The 19,195-nt window shown below is 32.5% G+C and overlaps 1 protein-coding gene across 1 annotated transcript in view; it reads left to right on the top strand.

Moving 5' to 3' along the window:
- The window catches only part of LOC131807067 (acetylcholine receptor subunit alpha-like), a 70,334-nt gene that overhangs the window by 47,582 nt on the left and 3,557 nt on the right, over positions 1-19,195 (top strand). Inside the window, exons 5-7 of the mRNA XM_059132091.1 lie at positions 12,243-12,389; positions 12,484-12,576; positions 16,780-17,788. Of these exons, the coding sequence (XP_058988074.1) occupies positions 12,243-12,389; positions 12,484-12,576; positions 16,780-17,788 (1,249 nt within the window). The remainder of the gene's footprint in view (positions 1-12,242; positions 12,390-12,483; positions 12,577-16,779; positions 17,789-19,195) is intronic.

Genomic DNA, 19,195 nt, shown 5'->3' with positions numbered 1-19,195 from the left:
CTTGTACCAAATATAGTACTATTTAGTACTTTTTATGCACTTGTAATACTCATTTCCAAATGCACCTCTTTATCACAAAACTTACAACCAAGAGGTACCCCAATACTAAATTTCAAATTTTCTGCTTCATACATTTTCTGCTTCATACAAATTATTCCAAAATTAGCACCATTTAGAACAGTTCGCACACTTAGTACACATTTCCAAAACTAACTCCATATTTCAATTCCAGATACCAACAGAGGCCGCAATATTAAATTTGAGGATTACAGTGCCAAACCTTCGCCCAATACCAAATGCAGTACCTAATAGTACTTTTCGTACAAATATAGCACGTATTTCCAAACCACCCCAAAATTTCAAACACATATAACATCTGTAATTTAAATTTTAAATTTCAGAATTTATCTCTATCCATTTATCGAATACCAAATATAGTACCATTTAGTACTTTTCGTACAATTATTGTACACGTGGCCGAAACCACCTCCACATGTCCAGACTGCACATGAACAGGAACACATGAACCATAATAATTTCAGATATCAAGCACTATATGCGCACCCAAAACAAAATTGTACCAAAAATAGTACTATTTAGTACTTGTCGAGAACTTGTGATACACATTTTTAAAGGCACCTCTTTTTCGCAATTTTTAGCTTCATTCATTCACTCTAAACCAACTGTTCCAAATTTGTACTATTTGGTACTGTTTGTACATTTAGTACACATTTCCCAAGCCACTTAAAAATATTAAACTTACTTACATACCAACATTTCAAGTTTTTAACTCTATCCGTTCACACGGATCCAAATTGTACCATTTTAGAAGTTTAGTACCAATTAAGAACTTTTCGTAAGCTTATAGTTCGAATTTCCAAAAAAAAACCTTTAGTACATCTATCCTGCACTCTATCAGTGACTCTCAATCCAATTTTCAGGATTCTTCCTCATTCCGTTTGTCCCATATTAAGTATTTAAATTAAACCTTACACCTTTAGTACGAATTTTCAAGAACCCCGCCTACGCACCAAGACTAACCTTGGGCAAAACTTCAAGTAGCCGTATTGTCTGGGCGTTGATTCTCGTTCACTCGGTCAATCAACCAATTATTTCGCATAAGTATAAGTTTAAGTTAAGTATGAGTTAGGTTTCAATTAGACGTGCCATGCCAGCAAGTTGAAAAATCCAAATTAAGATCCTTGAAAAATATTCTTTAAAAAACCAAATAGACGGCTATAAAGGTTCTCCAAAAAAATATTTTTGATAAAATTCAATTTGAAAGCCTTGGAGGTCCTTAAATAATATTCTTGAAAAAAACTAGGTTGGCAGTCCCAACAGTAAATAAAAACCAGTAAAGAAATTCTTAAAATCGGGCGGGGCCGACTTTATGATACCCTACACCACTTTGCTAATTTAGTAGAGCTCCGCATATCAATTAAAAGTTTTTATGGAAGATTTCAATCATACACGCCATGATTATTATTACAATTTAAAGTTCAAAAGACTAAATATGCCGAAGCATTTGTATCTTTTAAATTCGGACTTGTATTGCCCATTTGATATATATATGGGAGCTATATCCAAATCTGAACCGATCTTGATAAAATTTGGCAAAGATATTTTTGAACTGTATTTCATATATTTCCCTGAATATCGTTGTTATGGAGTGCATATTACGGCTGTGGGTAACAAATATAACAAATCGGATGAACAATATATATGAGAGCTATAACTATATGTGAACCGATCTTCACCAAATTTGTCATACTAGCTTCTAGACACAATTCGGTCCTAAGTGCCAAATTCCATCCCATTTGGACAAATATTAGACGTTTGGTGCACAATAAAACGTAAATCGGACGAAGTTATATATGGGACCTATATCCAAATCTGAACCGATCTCGATACAATTTAGCAAATGTATTTCTGAGCTGTATTTGCTACATTTCCCCAAATATTGTTGTTACAGAGTACATATCAAGGCTGCGGAGGTCAAAAATAACAAATCGGATGAACAATATATATGGGAGCTATAGCTATATCTGAACCGATTTCAATCAAATTTGGCATACTTATTTTCAGGCCTAATTTGGTTGCATGTGCAAAATTCCATACTATTCGGGTTGATATTACACGTTTGGTGCACAATATTAGGCAAATCGGACGAAGATATATATGGGAGCTATATCTAAATTTTAATCGATTATTTCCAATTTCAATAGGGTTCGTCCTTGGGCCAAATAAATGTTGTTTGGAAAATTTCATTTCAATCGGATAATAAATGCGACCTGCATTTTGTTCACAACGGACGGACAGACGGACGGACATGCATAAATCAACTCACAAAGTGATTCTACGGAGATCCCAAAGTAACTATGGGTCTATCTCGCTTCCTTCTCCATGTTACAAACAAATGCACAAAGACATAATACCCTTACCACTATGTGGTGTAGGGTATAAAAATTATAAAATTCCACATATATGGCTTATAGATCCTTGAAGAATATTCTTAAAAAAATCCCATTGACGGCCCTGAAAATCTCCGAAAAAAAATCTTTTCTAAAAACCCACTTTGACAGGTTCTTTAAAAATATTCTTAAAAACCTACGTTAACACGTCCTTGCAAATATTCTTATAAGCCCTTGAAAAATGTTCTTAAAAATCCACATTGACCGGTCCTTAAATATGCTCGATGACAGCATTTTTGGGGGTCCTTTAAATATCCCCTTTGACAGACTTAAATAATATTCTAAAATATCCCTTTGACAGCCTTAAAAGTCCTTAAGAAATATTTAATGCTTAAGGAAATTATTCTTAAAAATCCAAATTGATAGAAGTTCTGGAAAAATATTTCTTAAAATCTTTTGAAAATATTCTTTAACCAATCCACATTGCTAGAGGTCCTTAAATTAATAATAATCATTCGTAAAAAAATCAATATTCAAAAATTCAAATTCAGTTTACAGATCCTTAAAGATATTCTTTACAATTGACGTTGATATCTTTGAATAAGTATTCCTTAGATGGCCACATTGACAGCCTTAAAGGTCTTTAAAAATGTTCTTGGAAAAAACAAAATGACAGCCCTAACAGTAAATAAAAAATCCACATATGTATAATGGTGTAGGATATCATATAGTCGGCCACGCCCGAATTTTGACTTTTCCTTACTCGTTTAAATTGCAGCTATTTTGCCTTTAAAATATCCTTTTATGAACCCTAGATTAATTTGTTAAAAAGGGTTTCCTCTGGACAACAAATGAAATCTTATAATTTTTACCACTCACCCTGTTTGCCATTCTGAGAGGAGTACCTATATCGGCACATCGATGAGGAAAACCGGAACTCTGCCAAGTGAATGGGAATTATTTCCCCCATTACATACAACACACTTGGACAAAGGTAGCCAATTTTGCCTATCACAAATCCACTTGACAAAAAATTACCTAAATTACCCACCGGACCACAAAATTTCCTTCCCAATTTCTTCCTTCCTCATAAATAAATCTCTCTCTCTCTCTTACCTACAACATCGCTCTTTTTTTTTTTTTTTTGTTAATAAAATATTTACTATCCCCCGCCACTTGCCAACATTAATATTTCCCCACCACGTTCGCGCAGCAAATAAACTTTAAGTGGCTTAGCACGATGGGCTTCATTTCTCCAAGGAGAGTGCAGCCTCTGTTTCTGCAGAACAATGTAAGGTTTTAACAGTTTTATGGCCTCGTCGCCCAGCACCATTTAGACAACAATGAATTTTATGCTGTAGTTTTAAACGAGAACCTGGGCTTTGTGAAAGTGTGACAAAGAGTGGGTAGGCAGGGTGGAGGGAGAGGAGGGAAAAACAGGTGTTAAATTTAATAGCAAACATTCAACATTATAAAAGTCAGTTGTTAATGTAGATCTTTTAGCACTTTTTCATGGCTGCATTAGGCCAGACAAATGGGTCAATTATTTTTATGGATTCTTGTTTTCTTTTACTGCCACTACTTTTGCTTCCACTCGCAATGTGGTCAAACTAAAAAGAGAGAATTTTTTATTAAGAATCTACCAGTGAGGGAAAAAGTAATTTTATTCCCAGCTGAGCGGGAAAAAAGGCAAAAATTAGCTAATATCCTGCCGCTTGTTTTTGCTGTAACAATCATTGATTTTTGTTGCCACAACTGTCGTTTGTCCGCCGTTGCTTTCGCCTAATTGCTTAAACACACCATTATGCTGATTATGTGAGCCGCTTATGCGTTTGATGGTGGTAGTATTGGTGTTCGTACTGATGCTGGTGATGGTAGTAATCATTATTGTCGTCGGAATCTGCGGTTGACTTAATTGCTCTGTACACAGACCATTAACTTGATATTTGACACATTAACGCTCATTTCATTCAATCATCAGGCATGCATGGCAACACATCCGCCTGTGTGTGTGTATGGGTGCATTGGGGGAACATTATTATCCTGATTGTACTTGTGTTAGTAGCTTTGGCAAATTTTTTGGGTTGGGTGAATTTATTTAGGCTAATATGGAATATTTCGGTCCAGTACTTCTTATAACTCCCCGACAAACGGCAAACAGTTTGAAAAATTGGCTGTCAAAGTGGATTTTTAAAGAACCCTTGTTCAAATTTGGTTTCTAAGAATATTTTTTAAAGAAGCGTGTGTATTTAAGGACCTGTGAATGTGGATTTTTAAGAAAAAAGTTTGAGGACTTTTAGAGCTTCCAAATCGGAGTTTTTAGAATATTTTTAAAGACTTCAAGGCTATCAAAAAAGTTTCCTCCGAAAATGTCAATTTTGATTTCTAAAAATCCTGTAAACGTGGATTCTTAAGAATATTTTTCAAAGACTTTTAAGGCTGGCAAAATTGATTTTTTGGAATAATTTCCAAGTACCTTTAAAGCTGTCATAGGTGTTTTTAGAGGACATCTTAAAATATCAATTTTGATTTCCAAGAAAAATTTTCAAAGACTTTAAAAGTAAATGTGAATTTGAAAACCTGTCAATGTGGATTTTTAAGAATATTTTCAATGATCCTTTTAAGAATATTTCTACAGGACCTTTAAATCAGACAACGTGGATTTTCCTAACAATCTGACAAGGCAGTTTTTAGGAATATTTTCAAGGACCTGTCAAAGGGAGTTTTTATAATAATTTTTAAGGACCTTCAAAGGGATTTTCAAAAGAATTCTAAGAATTTCAATGTTTATGTCTTCAGAATCTTTTTTAAGGACCCTTAAGGTCGTAAACGTCGATTTTCAAGCATACTTTTGAACACCTGTCAATGTGGATGTTTAAGAATGTTTTTTTAAAGTTGGATTTTTAAGATTTTTTCATGGTCCTTTAAGGACCTTTAAGGATGTCAATATTGATTTTAAAAAAAATCATTAAAAATGTCAATATTGATTTCCAAAAATATTTTTTCAATGTCTTTTAAGGATGTAAACGAAGATTTGTAAGAATATTTTCAAAAACCGTTTAGGCCGCGAACATGGATTTTTAAGACTTTTTTCTAGTACCTTTAAGGCTATTCAAGGTAATTTTCATGACATCAAAGAAAGTCAATGTTAATTTCTAAAGAATATTTTTTGACTTCGCATTTGTTTTTACCAAAATTCTCAATACCCTCAGCCATATGTCTACAGAGGATACATATCATTTGATAAGGCCAATATGTGCCTCAGAATATATAGTCTTTTGCTTGAAAAGATATTCTTAAAAAATTGAAATAAAAATCACGTTCAGAGCCTTTAAGTTCCTTGAAAAACTATTCTTTAAAAAATCCACGGTCAGAGCCTTTAAGTTTTTTTTATAAAATATTCTTTAAAAATCCACGGTCAGAGCCATAAAAGTCCTTGGAAATTTTTTTTTTAAAAACACGTTCGTAGCTTTAAATGTCCTTGATTAAATATTCATTAAAAATCGAAGTTCAGAGCCTTAAATGTCCTTGAAAAAATATTCTTTTAAAAATCCAAGTTCAGAGCCTTTAAGGTTTTTAATAAAATATTCTTTAAAAAATCCATGGTCAGAGCCATAAAGGTCCTTGGATTTTTTTTAAAACACGTTCGTAGCTTTAAATGTCCTTGATTAAATATTCTTTAAAAAATCCAAGTTCAGAGCCTTAAATGTCCTTGAAAAAAATATCTTTAAAAAATCCAAGTTCAGAGCCTTAAATGTCCTTGAAAAAATTATCTTTAAAAAATCCAAGTTCAGAGCCTTAAATGTCCTTGAAAAAAATATCTTTAAAAAATCCAAGTCCTTTAAAAAATATTATTTAAAAAATCCAAGTTTAATGCCTTAAAGTCCTTTAAAAAATATTTAAAAAATTTACGTTCATAGCTTTAAATGTCCTTGAAAAAAAATATTTAAAAAATTTACGTTCATAGCCTTAAAGGTCCTTGAAAATTATTTAAAAAATTAATGTTCAAAGCCTTAAAGGTTCCTTCAAAAATATTCTTTAAAAATCCACGTCCTAAGCCTCGAAGGTCCTTCAAAAATATTCTTTAAAAATCCACGTTCAGAGCCTCCAAAGTCCTTGAAAAAAATATTAATTAAAAATCCACGTACAGAGCCTTAAAGGGTTGTTCAAAATTGTTTTTAAAAAATCGACGTATAGAGCCTTAAAGTCTTTTAAAAAAATATAATTTAAAAAATCCACGTTCAGAGCCTTAAAGGGTTCTTCATTTTTTTTTAATCCACGTTCAGAGTCTCGAAAGTCCTTGAAAACATATTTTTTAAAAAATCCACATCCAGAGCCTCACAAGTCTTTGAAAAAATATTAATTAAAAAATCCACGTTCAAAGCCTTAAAGGTTCTAGAAAAAATATTCTTAAAAAAATCTACGACCAGAGACTTTAAAAAAGCATGTTCAGGACCTCAAAGGTCCTTGAAAAACATACTTTAAAACATACAGTTTTAGAGACTTGAATATCCTGCAAAAAATGTCTATAACATATTCGGGGTCCTTGAAAAAAAAAAATTCTTTAAAACTCCAGGTTCAGAGCCTTGAAAGTCCTTAAAATATTCTAAAAAATCCTCGTTCGTAGCCTTGAAAGTTCTTTAAAAAATATTCTTTGAAAAATCCGAGGTCCTTGAAAATATAATATAAAAAAATACATTCAGAGCCTTAAAGGTCCTTGAAAAGATATTGTTTAAAAAATCCACTTTCATAGCCTTTTTATAAGTTCACAATTTGTGTTTCCGGTAGAAAATATTCTTCTAAAGACCTGAACTAAATTCTTACTAAATATTATAATGATACGTATTATAGACTTATTACTTATGAAAACAATCTCCTCAAATGAAAATTTAATACACCTTAAAAATCATAAAACATTTAAGCCTACAACTCTACTAACTACTGCCAATTTTGAGGGTATCCTCCAGTAAATTCTCTAAATAAAAAAACACACATACTCACAACTGCCACCATACAATCATGATGACGATCATCATCATCATGACAATAATTATTACTTGTGATGATATGTTGGCAATGCTTAAAATGTGTCACCACCATATCCTTACATCCTTCCTTCCTGCCAGTGATCCGTTCGTTCGTCCGTCTGTCGGTTGGTCCTTTCACTTATTTGCTTATCCGTTTCGCTCATTTCGTATTAAAATTTCAACACCCCGAAACATTAATGGGGACAGACGGACGGACGGACGGACGAACTGGCATTCCAAACCATGGAAAGGAAATGAGCTGCAATATGGATAGTCATATTAGTTGAAACGTTTAAACGCCACTTAAGTTGCATGGCTTAATGAAGATGTGCATGTTTAATCGCGCCCAAAAGTTTGGGGCAGAAATTTACTTCCAACACCCAGACCCACCCCGTTACCGTTGCCCTACAAATGGAGATAGGGGAAAGTTGTTAAACATTGTTCTCTAGTTTCGTCTCATTTTACAGCTCGTCCCCCACCACACACTTATGGAAAATTGTCTAGTTGATGAAATTTATATTTTTTTCCTTTTGGCATTGTAGCCCGTAGGTCCGGCCCGGTTGAGCAGTGTCTTTGTTGAAGTGTGGCCAATTTAGATAAATGATGATTTAATTATTTAACCTCTCCGTAAAGAAGTCTATAATTTAACCGGAGCACATGGCTTAAGGTGTTCTTTGCTGTCACGTTATGGACGTATGTGTGTGTGTGCGGGTTCAAGAATGCATAACAGTTTCAGCACCTACTCATAGAGCATGTTGCACCCACATATACACACATTCACCCGTAAGGCATGTCCTTATTTATTTATTAAAAAAAATAAATCTGCATAACACTTTCAGAAGAAGGCAGCAGTTTTTTGTTTAAAGTTGTTAGTGTGTGCATAAATGTTTGAGTATGTGTGTTGCAAGCTTAAAGACACATGATAGCTAGAATGTTGGTGGGCAACAAAAAAAGAGAGAACCCTCTCCAGTGATTTCTATATATAAGTGCATATGAATGAACTCAGCGCCCATCTCACACAGCTCCAAACGTGACGTGTATGCTGACATATGCTGCACTTTGATGTGGTAGCTAGATGCTATTAAAAAATTGTATTAGGGGTAGTACGAAACTTGGGAGTCGACATGGAAACAACATCAGATGGTTAGGTTTTGGGATATAGGATATGGGAAAATGTCCTTTCAAAATCACATATTGGTTAAATATCGAAACCAGCTTTCCATAGATAAAACACTTCGAACTAGTTCTTACCCCCAATAGCGAAAATTCAATACATTGGTAGTTTTTAATATTTTAAAGTAACAGAACCTATCAAAAGCACATTCACAAGTGTTTTCATATTTATAGTCCACTGTGAATATAACGCAAAAACTTAAGCGTTGCACCATGGGCATTGAAAAAATATTTTACAAAAAAAAAAGTACATCAATGCCACAAAAAACACTTCTCTTAGAACCTTAAAGGTCCTTTAGAAATATTCTTTAAAAATTCAAATTCATAAATAGCATTAAAGACCCTTGGAAAAATGTATGTAAGGGCGTTCGTACCCTTGCCCTTGAACAAATATTATTTAAAAAATCGAAGATACATGAAAGAATATTCTTTAAAAAGAATATATCCTTAAAGATCCTTGAAAACATACTCCTTAAAAAAATCAAAGGTCCTTGAAAAAATATTCTTTAAAAAAATCCAGGATCCTTGAAAAAATATTCTTTAAACAATCCCAGGTCCTTGAAAATACATTTTTCAATAAATCCCAAATTTTTGAAAAAATATTCTTTAAAAAATCCCAAGTCCTTAAAAAATATTCCTTAGAAAATCCAAGGTCCTTTAAAGAAATATTCCTTAAAAACCCTAGGGTCTTTTAAAAAAATATTTTTTTTTTAAAAAATTGATGTTCATAGCCTTAAAGGTCCTTGAAAAAATATTCTTTTAAAAATCCAAGTTCAGAGCCTTAAAGACCCTTGAAACAATATACTTTAAAAAAATCCCCGTTCATAGCCTTGCAGGTTTTTGAGAGAAAGATTTTTAAAAATCCTCGCACAGAGCCTGAAAGATGCTTTAAAAATAATCTTTTAAAATCCAGGTTAAAAGTCTTAAAGGTCCTTGAAAAAATATTCCTTGAAAAATCCATGTTCTGAGCCTTAAAAATTCACGTTCCGATTCTAAAAGGACCTCAAAAATGTTAATTAAAGGTCAACATTCAGATCCTTGAAGATCCTTAAAAAATATTCTTTAAAAATCCACGTTCCTTTTATAAAAGGACCTCAAAAAAATGTTTACTAAAGGTCGACACTCAGATCCTTGAAGATCCTTAAAAAATATTCTTTAAAAATCCACGTTCCTATTCTAATAGGATCTCAAAAAATTTTAATTAAAAGTCAACATTCAGATCCTTGAAGATCCTTAAAAAATATTCTTTAAAATGTCCAAGTTTAGAGCACTGAATGTCCTTGAAAAAAATTCTTTAAAAAATGCCAGTCAGGAATCTTAATGGTTCTTTAAAAAAAATGTTATTAAAAATCCAGTTTCAGAGCCTTAAAGCTCCTTGAAAACCAACTCTTTAAAATAATCATGTACAGAGGTCCTTGTTTTAAGGTCCTTAAAAAATATTTTTTAAAAAGTTCACATTCAGAGCTTTAAAGGCCCTTGAAAAACATTCTTTAAAAAATCCAAGTTCAATGCCATGACAGTTCCTGGAAAAATATTCCTTAAAAAACACACACACATTCCGAGCCTCTAAGGTTCTTGAAAAAAGTCCACGTTCAGAGCCTTAAAGGTCCTTGAAAAAATTGTCTTTAAAAATGCACATCCAGAGCCTTGAAAAAATTGCCTTTAAAAAATCCATCTTCAGAGCCTTAAAGGCCATTAAAAGATATTCCTTCAAATCCACATTCAGAGCCTTAGATGTCCTTTAAAGATATTCCTTACGTTCAGAGCCTTGGTACATTAAAAAATATATTCTTTGAAAAATCCGCATTCAGAGCCTTAAAGATCTTTGAAAAATGTTCATTAAAAATCCATATGCAGAGCCTTGAAGGTCCGTAAAAAAAATCGTTAAAAATCCCAGGTCCTTGAAAAAATTTTCTTTAAAACCCCATATCCAGAGACTTAAAGGTCCGTAAAAAATTTTCTTTAAAAATTTCAGGTCCTTGAAAAATTGTTTTCTAAAAATCCCAGGTCCTTGAAAAAAAAAATTCTTTAAAAACCCATGTCCAGAGCATTAAAGGTCCGTAAAAATGTTCTTTAAAAATTCCAGGTCCTTTACAAATTGTTCTTTAAAACCCCTAGTTTATAGCCTTTAATCGACCTTCATAGCCTTTAAGGTCCTTGAATAAATATTCTTTAAGAAACCACGTTCGTAGCCTTAAAGGTCCTTGAAAAATATTCATTAAAAATCTATGATCATAGCCTTAAATATTCGTGAAAACTATTTTTTAAAGACCCCACGTTTATTGACTTAAGGGTCATTGAAGAAATGCTATTAATAATCTAAGTTCAGAGTTCAGAGTTCCTTAAAAAAATTTAAAAAAATCCAATTTCAAAGCTTTAAAGTCCTTGAAGAAAATTCGTTAAAGTATTTGAAAAAGATTTCTTTAAAAAGTCTATAGCCTAATAGTCCTTGAAAAAAATATTCTTAAAAAGTCCACGTTCAGAGCGTTGGTAGTCCTTCAAAATTTCTAGGTCCTTGAAAAAATATTCTTCAAAAAAAATGTTTTCAATACCTTCCTTGTCCTTTTAAATACATCCTTTAAAAAATCCGATGTCCTTTTAAAATATTCGTTAAAAATTGCGTTATAGCCTTAAATATTCCTAAAAAATCCAAGTTAATTATCTTAGAGGTCCTTGAATAATTATTCTTAAAAATCCACGTTCAAAGCTTTTAAGGTCCTTGAGAGCGTGCTCTTTAGGAAATCCACTTCCAGGGCCTTAAAGGTCCTTGATTAAATAGTCAAGAACCACGTTAATTATCTAAAATGTCCTTTAAGAAATACCCTTATAAATCTACAAAAAAATATTACTTAAAAAATCCTGTCCCAAGAGTCCTTCCACCAATATAAAAATATTAAAAATATTCTTGAATAAAACATCACACATCTTTCAAAAAATTGTTTTTATTTATTGAGAGAATTATCCTCCCATTGTGCAGTGGTCACTTGCTCTGTCTGTTATTGAGAGCCAACACATTATTCTTCCACCAAAGTCAAAGTAAAGTGCAAATTATTTGGCCCCAAAACACACAGGGCAAGCGAACCCAACAAAAAAAAAAATTCAGCCCCAACCAGCAGGTGATGTTTGTTGTGTCGAAGAGAAAAGAAATTGATTTTTGTATTGTTTTTTCCTACCTCTCTTCTCTTTTTATGCATTCCCTATTCAACAACTATGTGCAATGCTGCTCCTTTGACCATTGATGCTGATGCTGACGACGACGATACATTTATTGTCTGTAAACTGAAACTGAATCTGAAACTGAACGATAATAAAAACATATGCTCTGTGTATTGCTGTAATTCCCCGGATGCTGCGTTTTGGTGATTTTGTGGTCGACTGACTGGCTGGCTGGTTGACTGTCGGCTGGCAAATGCAACTGAACCGAAACAATGGCATAAAACATGTTGCAACTTGTTACAACGTGGATGGTGTGAATGGCAATGCATTTTCGCGCTGGACAAACATTGAATACGACGGCCACATTCCATACCTTGATGCATATCCTGCTGTTTTTGGTTGCCATTACTTACCTTTTGGCCGCCATGGGTTTCTGGAATCTTACGTGTGTGTGTGCGTGTGACACTCGAAACAGTATATGTGTGACGGTGGTAGTACTAAATATACATTTTCGCTCACCACAAACACACATTATGGCACCGTGGGTGCGAACAGTGTTTATCAATCAACTGCCACGGTTTCTGGTTATGCGACGACCGCTCTATCCCATAAGTGAGATGATGTAAGTATTGGATACCCACAGACCACTTGTTTTTTTTTTTGCATTTTTTTAATGTGGTGGAATTTTATTTACTTCTGCTTCTCTGCTCCGACAGTAAAACATCACGCCAACTGATGCTACGCACATGTAATGGATTCGAACTTAGGGATCAAATACCACCGCTGCCACCACCTGTAGCCTTATCACGGTAAGTTGAAATGTATGAAAAATAAGTAGATCTATTGAAAAAATGGATCCTTGAAAAAATATTTTTCAAAATCCACGTTTAATCCAATAGTCCTTGAAAAAATATTTTTCAAAATCCACGTTTATTAGGTCCTTTGAAAAAATATTTTTTTAAAAATCCACGTTTATTAGGTCCTTGAAAAAAAATATTTTTTAAAAATCCAAGTTTATTAGGTCCTTGAAAAAAATATTTTTTAAAAACCCACGTTTATTAGGTCCTTAAAAAAAATATTTTTTTAAAATCCGCGTTTATTAGGTCCTTGAAAAAAAAAATTTAAAAATCCACGTTTATTAGGTCCTTGAAAAAAAAAATTATTTTTTAAAAATCCACGTTTATTAGGTCCTTAAAAAATATATTTTTTAAAAATCCACGTTTATTAGGTCCTTGAAAAAAATATTTTTTAAAAATCCACGTTTATTAGGTCCTTGAAAAAAATATTTTTAAAAATCCACGTTTAGTCCAATAGACCTTGAAAAAATATTTTTAAAAATCCACGTTTAGTCCAATAGACCTTGAAAAAATATTTTTAAAAATCCACGTATAGTCTAATAGACCTTGAAAAAATATTTTTAAAAATCCACGTTTAGTCCAATAGACCTTGAAAAAATATTTTTAAAAATCCACGTATAGTCTAATAGACCTTGAAAAAATATTTTTAAAAATCCACGTTTAGTCCAATAGACCTTGAAAAAATATTTTTAAAAATCCACGTATAGTCTAATAGACCTTGAAAAAATATTTTTAAAAATCCACGTTTAGTCCAATAGACCTTGAAAAAATATTTTTAAAAATCCACGTATAGTCTAATAGACCTTGAAAAAATATTTTTAAAAATCCACGTTTAGTCCAATAGACCTTGAAAAAATATTTTTAAAAATCCACGTATAGTCTAATAGACCTTGAAAAAATATTTTTAAAAATCCACGTTTAGTCCAATAGACTTTGAAAAAATATTTTTAAAAATCCACGTATAGTCTAATAGACCTTGAAAAAATATTTTTAAAAATCCACGTTTAGTCCAATCTAATAGACCTTGAAAAAATATTTTTAAAAATCCACGTTTAGTCCAATAGACCTTGAAAAAATATTTTTAAAAATCCACGTTTAGTCCAATAGACCTTGAAAAAATATTTTTTAAAAATCCACGTTTAGTCCAATAGACCTTGAAAAAATATTTTTTAAAAATCCACGTTTAGTCCAATAGACCTTGAAAAAATATTTTTTAAAAATCCACGTTTAGTCCAATAGACCTTGAAAAAATATTTTTAAAAATCCACGTTTAGTCCAATAGTCCTTGAAAAAATATTTTTAAAAATCCACGTCTAATAGGTCAAATAGTCCTTGAAAAAATATTTTTAAAAATCCACGTTAAATAGGTCCTTGAAAAAATATTTTTAAAAATCCACGTTTAATAGGTCCTTGAAAAAATATTTTTAAAAATCCACGTTAAATAGGTCCTTGAAAAAATATTTTTAAAAATCCACGTTTAATATGTCCAATAGTCCTTGAAAAATATTTTTAAAAATCCACGTTTAATAGGTCCTTGAAAAATATTTTTAAAAATCCACGTTTAATAGGTCCTTGAAAAAATATTTTTAAAAATCCACGTTTAATAGGTCCTTGAAAAATATTTTTAAAAATCCACGTTTAATAGGTCCTTGAAAAAATATTTTTAAAAATCCACGTTTAATAGGTCCTTGAAAAATATTTTTAAAAATCCACGTTTAATAGGTCCTTGAAAAATATTTTTTAAAATCCACGTTTAATATGTCCAATAGTCCTTGAAAAATATTTTTAAAAATCCACGTTAAATAGGTCCTTGAAAAAATATTTTTTAAAATCCACGTTTAATATGTCCAATAGTCCTTGAAAAATATTTTTAAAAATCCACGTTAAATAGGTCCTTGAAAAAATATTTTTTAAAATCCACGTTTAATATGTCCAATAGTCCTTGAAAAATATTTTTAAAATCCACGTTTAATAGGTCCTTGAAAAATATTTTTAAAAATCCACGTTTAATAGGTCCTTGAAAAAATATTTTTAAAAATCCACGTTTAATAGGTCCTTGAAAAAATATTTTTAAAAATCCACGTTTAATAGGTCCTTGAAAAAATATTTTTAAAAATCCACGTTTAATAGGTCCTTGAAAAAATATTTTTAAAAATCCACGTTTAATAGGTCCTTGAAAAAATATTTTTAAAAATCCACGTTTAATAGGTCCAATAGTCCTTGAAAAAATATTTTTAAAAATCCACGTTTAATAGGTCCTTGAAAAAATATTTTTAAAAATCCACGTTTAATAGGTCCTTGAAAAAATATTTTTAAAAATCCACGTTTAATAGGTCCAATAGTCCTTGAAAAAATATTTTTAAAAATCCACGTTTAATAGGTCCTTGAAAAAATATTTTTAAAAATCCACGTTTAATAGGTCCTTGAAAAAATATTTTTAAAAATCCACGTTTAATAGGTCCTTGAAAAAATATTTTTAAAAATCCACGTTTAATAGGTCCTTGAAAAAATATTTTTAAAAATCCACGTTTAATAGGTCCAACAGTCCTTGAAAAAATATTTTTAAAAATCCACTTTTAATAGGTCCTTGAAAAAATATTTTTAAAAATCCACTTTTAATAGGTCCTTGAAAAAATATTTTTAAAAATCCACGTTTAATAGGTCCTTGAAAAAATATTTTTAAAAATCCACGTTTAATAGGTCCAATAGTCCTTGAAAAAATATTTTTAAAAATCCACGTTTAATAGGTCCAATAGTCCTTGAAAAAATATTTTTAAAAATCCACGTTTAATAGGTCCAATAGTCCTTGAAAAAATATTTTAAAAATCCACGTTTAATAGGTCCAATAGTCCTTGAAAAAATATTTTTAAAAATCCACGTTTAATAGGTCCAATAGTCCTTGAAAAAATATTTTTAAAAATCCACGTTTAATAGGTCCAATAGTCCTTGAAAAAATATTTTTAAAAATCCACGTTTAATAGGTCCAATAGTCCTTGAAAAAATATTTTTAAAAATCCACGTTTAATAGGTCCAATAGTCCTTGAAAAAATATTTTTAAAAATCCACGTTTAATAGGTCCAATAGTCCTTGAAAAAATATTTTTAAAAATCCACGTTTAATAGGTCCAATAGTCCTTGAAAAAATATTTTTAAAAATCCACGTTTAATAGGTCCAATAGTCCTTAAAAAAATATTTTTAAAAATCCACGTTTAATAGGTCCAATAGTCCTTGAAAAAATATTTTTAAAAATCCACGTTTAATACGTCCAATAGTCCTTGAAAAAATATTTTTAAAAATCCACGTTTAATACGTCCAATAGTCCTTGAAAAAATATTTTTAAAAATCCACGTTTAATAGGTCCTATAGTCCTTGAAAAAATATTTTTAAAAATCCACGTTTAATAGGTCCTATAGTCCTTGAAAAAATATTTTTAAAAATCCACGTTTAAGAGGCCCAATAGTCCTTAAAAAATTATTTATAAAAATCCACGTTTAATAGGTCCAATGGTCCTTGAAAAAATATTTTTAAAAACCCACGTTTAATAGGTCCAATGGTCCTTGAAAAAATATTTTTAAAAATCCACGTTTAATAGGTCCAATAGTCCTTGAAAAAATATTTTTAAAAATCCACGTTTAATAGGTCCAATGGTCCTTGAAAAAATATTTTTTAAAATCCACGTTTAATATGTCCAATAGTCCTTGAAAAATATTTTTAAAAATCCACGTTTAATAGGTCCAATAGTCCTTGAAAAAATATTTTTTAAAATCCACGTTTAATAGATCCAATAGTCTTTGAAAAAATATTTTTAAAAATCCACGTTTAATATGTCCAATAGTCCTTGAAAAATATTTTTAAAAATCCACGTTTAATAGGTCAAATAGTCCTTGAAAAAATATTTTTAAAAATCCACGTTTAATAGGTCCTTGAAAAAATATTTTTAAAAATCCACGTTTAATAGGTCCTTGAAAAAATATTTTCAAAAATCCACGTTTAATAGGTCCTTTAAAAAATATTTTTTTTAAAAATCCACGTCTCTTAGCTGTGAGCCCTTGAAAAAAGTATTTTTTAAGTTCCTTAGGTCCTTGACAAAATATTAAGAGTATCCTGTGAATATTTTTAATTATTTTTTCTTCTCCCTCTTCCCCCCTCTTTTAGACTACACCATAGTCCGCATAAAACTTCACGTAGCACCTCGCCTCACCTGCAACACCGAGTACAAAGTCTCAACCTATTGGACGAAATCGGCGGACCAGGCGCCTTGGCTGCTGCTGGCAATATCGGCTTTGGTGCCAATTGTGTTCCAGCTGCCGCCACCATAAGCGGCAATTTTATATATCCTTGTACGGTGAATCAGGAAACCTCCACCACCAGTTCCCTGGTCGATACGCTGCATCACAGCCAGTATCAGCAGACGGGCGATTCGCTGCTCGACCATCCCCTGACGCCAACGAAATTTCGCCAGAAAACCTCAACATCGGTGCAGACGAACGGCTTCGGTTGTGTGGAGTCGTCGACCTCGCAGTACAGCGGTTACGGTACCATCCATCATCCGCCACATCATCATCAACCCCTCTATCATATGGGCCAATCGGCCACCAAGTCCTCATCCACCACCACCCTGCATCAGCAACAGCAACAACACTCGCATCCCTACCATCTGTACCGTCAACAATCCACTTGTTCGGCGAACTTTTCGCCAGTGCCTGCTCCCCTGCACCCGCATCAACAGCACCAGTCAACTACGACATGTGACCTGATAGGCAATACAAATTCGAATGTGATAAAATCGACGACTACTGTGAATTCGGTGGCCACCGCCTCAACGCTGGCCGGTTCATGTTGTAGCGTTAGCGGAACAGTGCAAATACATCAGGGCCTGGGTACGGGGGCGGCATGTGAATCGGCTGCGGCGACAGCGACTGGTGGCCAATCGGCTGCAGCCGGGAGCGCAAATCGCCAGAGCGCAGCCGTACAGACCAATCCAACTGCCACTGCCCGTGCCGAAGTTCTGCCCGAATGTCAGCGTGAGGGTGGTCCCCATTGTTGTGAGGTAAAGGAGAAGAAGCTGAGAAATCGCTGGCACAAATGTCCCGAACTGACAAAGGCCATGAAGGGCGTTACCTACATAGCCGATCAGACGCGCAAAGAGGAGGAGAGCACAAGGGTGAGTAGCTATTGCAAAAAAAAAAAAAAAAAAAAAAAAACTGAGAAAAGTAAAATCTTGAATTGAAATGAGGGATTAGTTGATATGAGTTCTAAAATAGAAGAGAGTAAGTGGTTTAAGAGAAGAAGAAGAGAAGAATTCAACTCTCTAAGCTGGGAGATCACAACCACAGTTTTAATTGCAAATATACACCCTCATAAGTTTTTTATAGCAAGGATACATTCTACTCAACTTTTCAGAAAAAGACTCCTCTTCTTTTCTTCCTAACAATCCTGAAAACTTGAAAAAAAATGTATATATATATATTTGTTCTACCAGAAGAGAGTTTTCTCAAATCTCTCCCCTCTTTCATTTTTTTCTCTTTTACTCTCCTTTTGTAAAGGAGAGCATTTAATGTTTATTTCAATCTAACCTTGCGGTTACCACTCAACTGCCTGTTGACCCCCATCTTGATGGAAGGCAATGCAAAATTTGACACTCATTCAAAGGTGTCCGAATCTTCAACACAAATCAAAATTTCCATATGGCCCAGAGTCCCACATGTTCCATGTCAATTGACTACAAAATTTGATGATGATTTCATGTTTTACATTGAATCTCAGCAACTGTTAGACGATGATGCTGATGATGAGGATGGTGATTTTCATGTGGGGCTGTGGGAACTGGTTGTCCACAAAAATTGTTGATTAGCTTCAAAGCATGTGGTATTGTGAAATGTAAGAGACTTGAAATGAATAAAGACAGATTGAAAGTTCCAATGGGGTACTTACTTAATTGACTGTGTGTGAAAGTTAATTGGAGTTGTAATTAGTATAGAAATTGGTGATTACAGGTTAGATACAGAAGGATTGACTGCTTACCACAGAAAAGTTGACTGCTTACCAAAACCCAACAGATCAAGAAAATATGAACTTTTCAAGGTCTACATTGAAAATTAACCTCAATATAGGGACGAATTTCCTTCGACAATAAATGTTGGACGAAAAAGTAAAACCTGCAGCTGGTTTTTTGGTAATTTTTTGGTTAAAAACTCTCTAGATAAGGGATCCTAGCAGATAAATATATTCTAGAAAATTATTTATAATAAAATCTAATATAGGTCTTTTAAGTCTAGTCCATAGTCCATAAAGCATTATTTTGGAAGGATGACGTCAAATCCAAATGATGAGATACCAAAAGTGACCCTAATATCAAATTTCAAGATATGAGAAGTGTAATTTCCCCCATTGCCAAATTTAGTACTATTTAGTACAATTATAGAACGCATATCGGAAACCACCTACATATCTCAATTCCAGATACCAACAGAGACCTCAATATGAAATTTCAGAAATCCAGCTCTATTCCTTCACCCAATGCCGAAAAAGTACTATTTAGTACATTTCAGACAATTGCGGTACACATTTT

The sequence above is a fragment of the Musca domestica genome, unplaced genomic scaffold (genome assembly GCF_030504385.1).
Source record: "Musca domestica strain aabys unplaced genomic scaffold, Musca_domestica.polishedcontigs.V.1.1 95, whole genome shotgun sequence".
In the NCBI taxonomy this organism is placed as follows: Eukaryota; Metazoa; Arthropoda; class Insecta; order Diptera; family Muscidae; genus Musca; species Musca domestica.
Note: the sequence above shows the minus strand (reverse complement) of the source record. Positions and strands in the feature narration are given on the sequence as shown.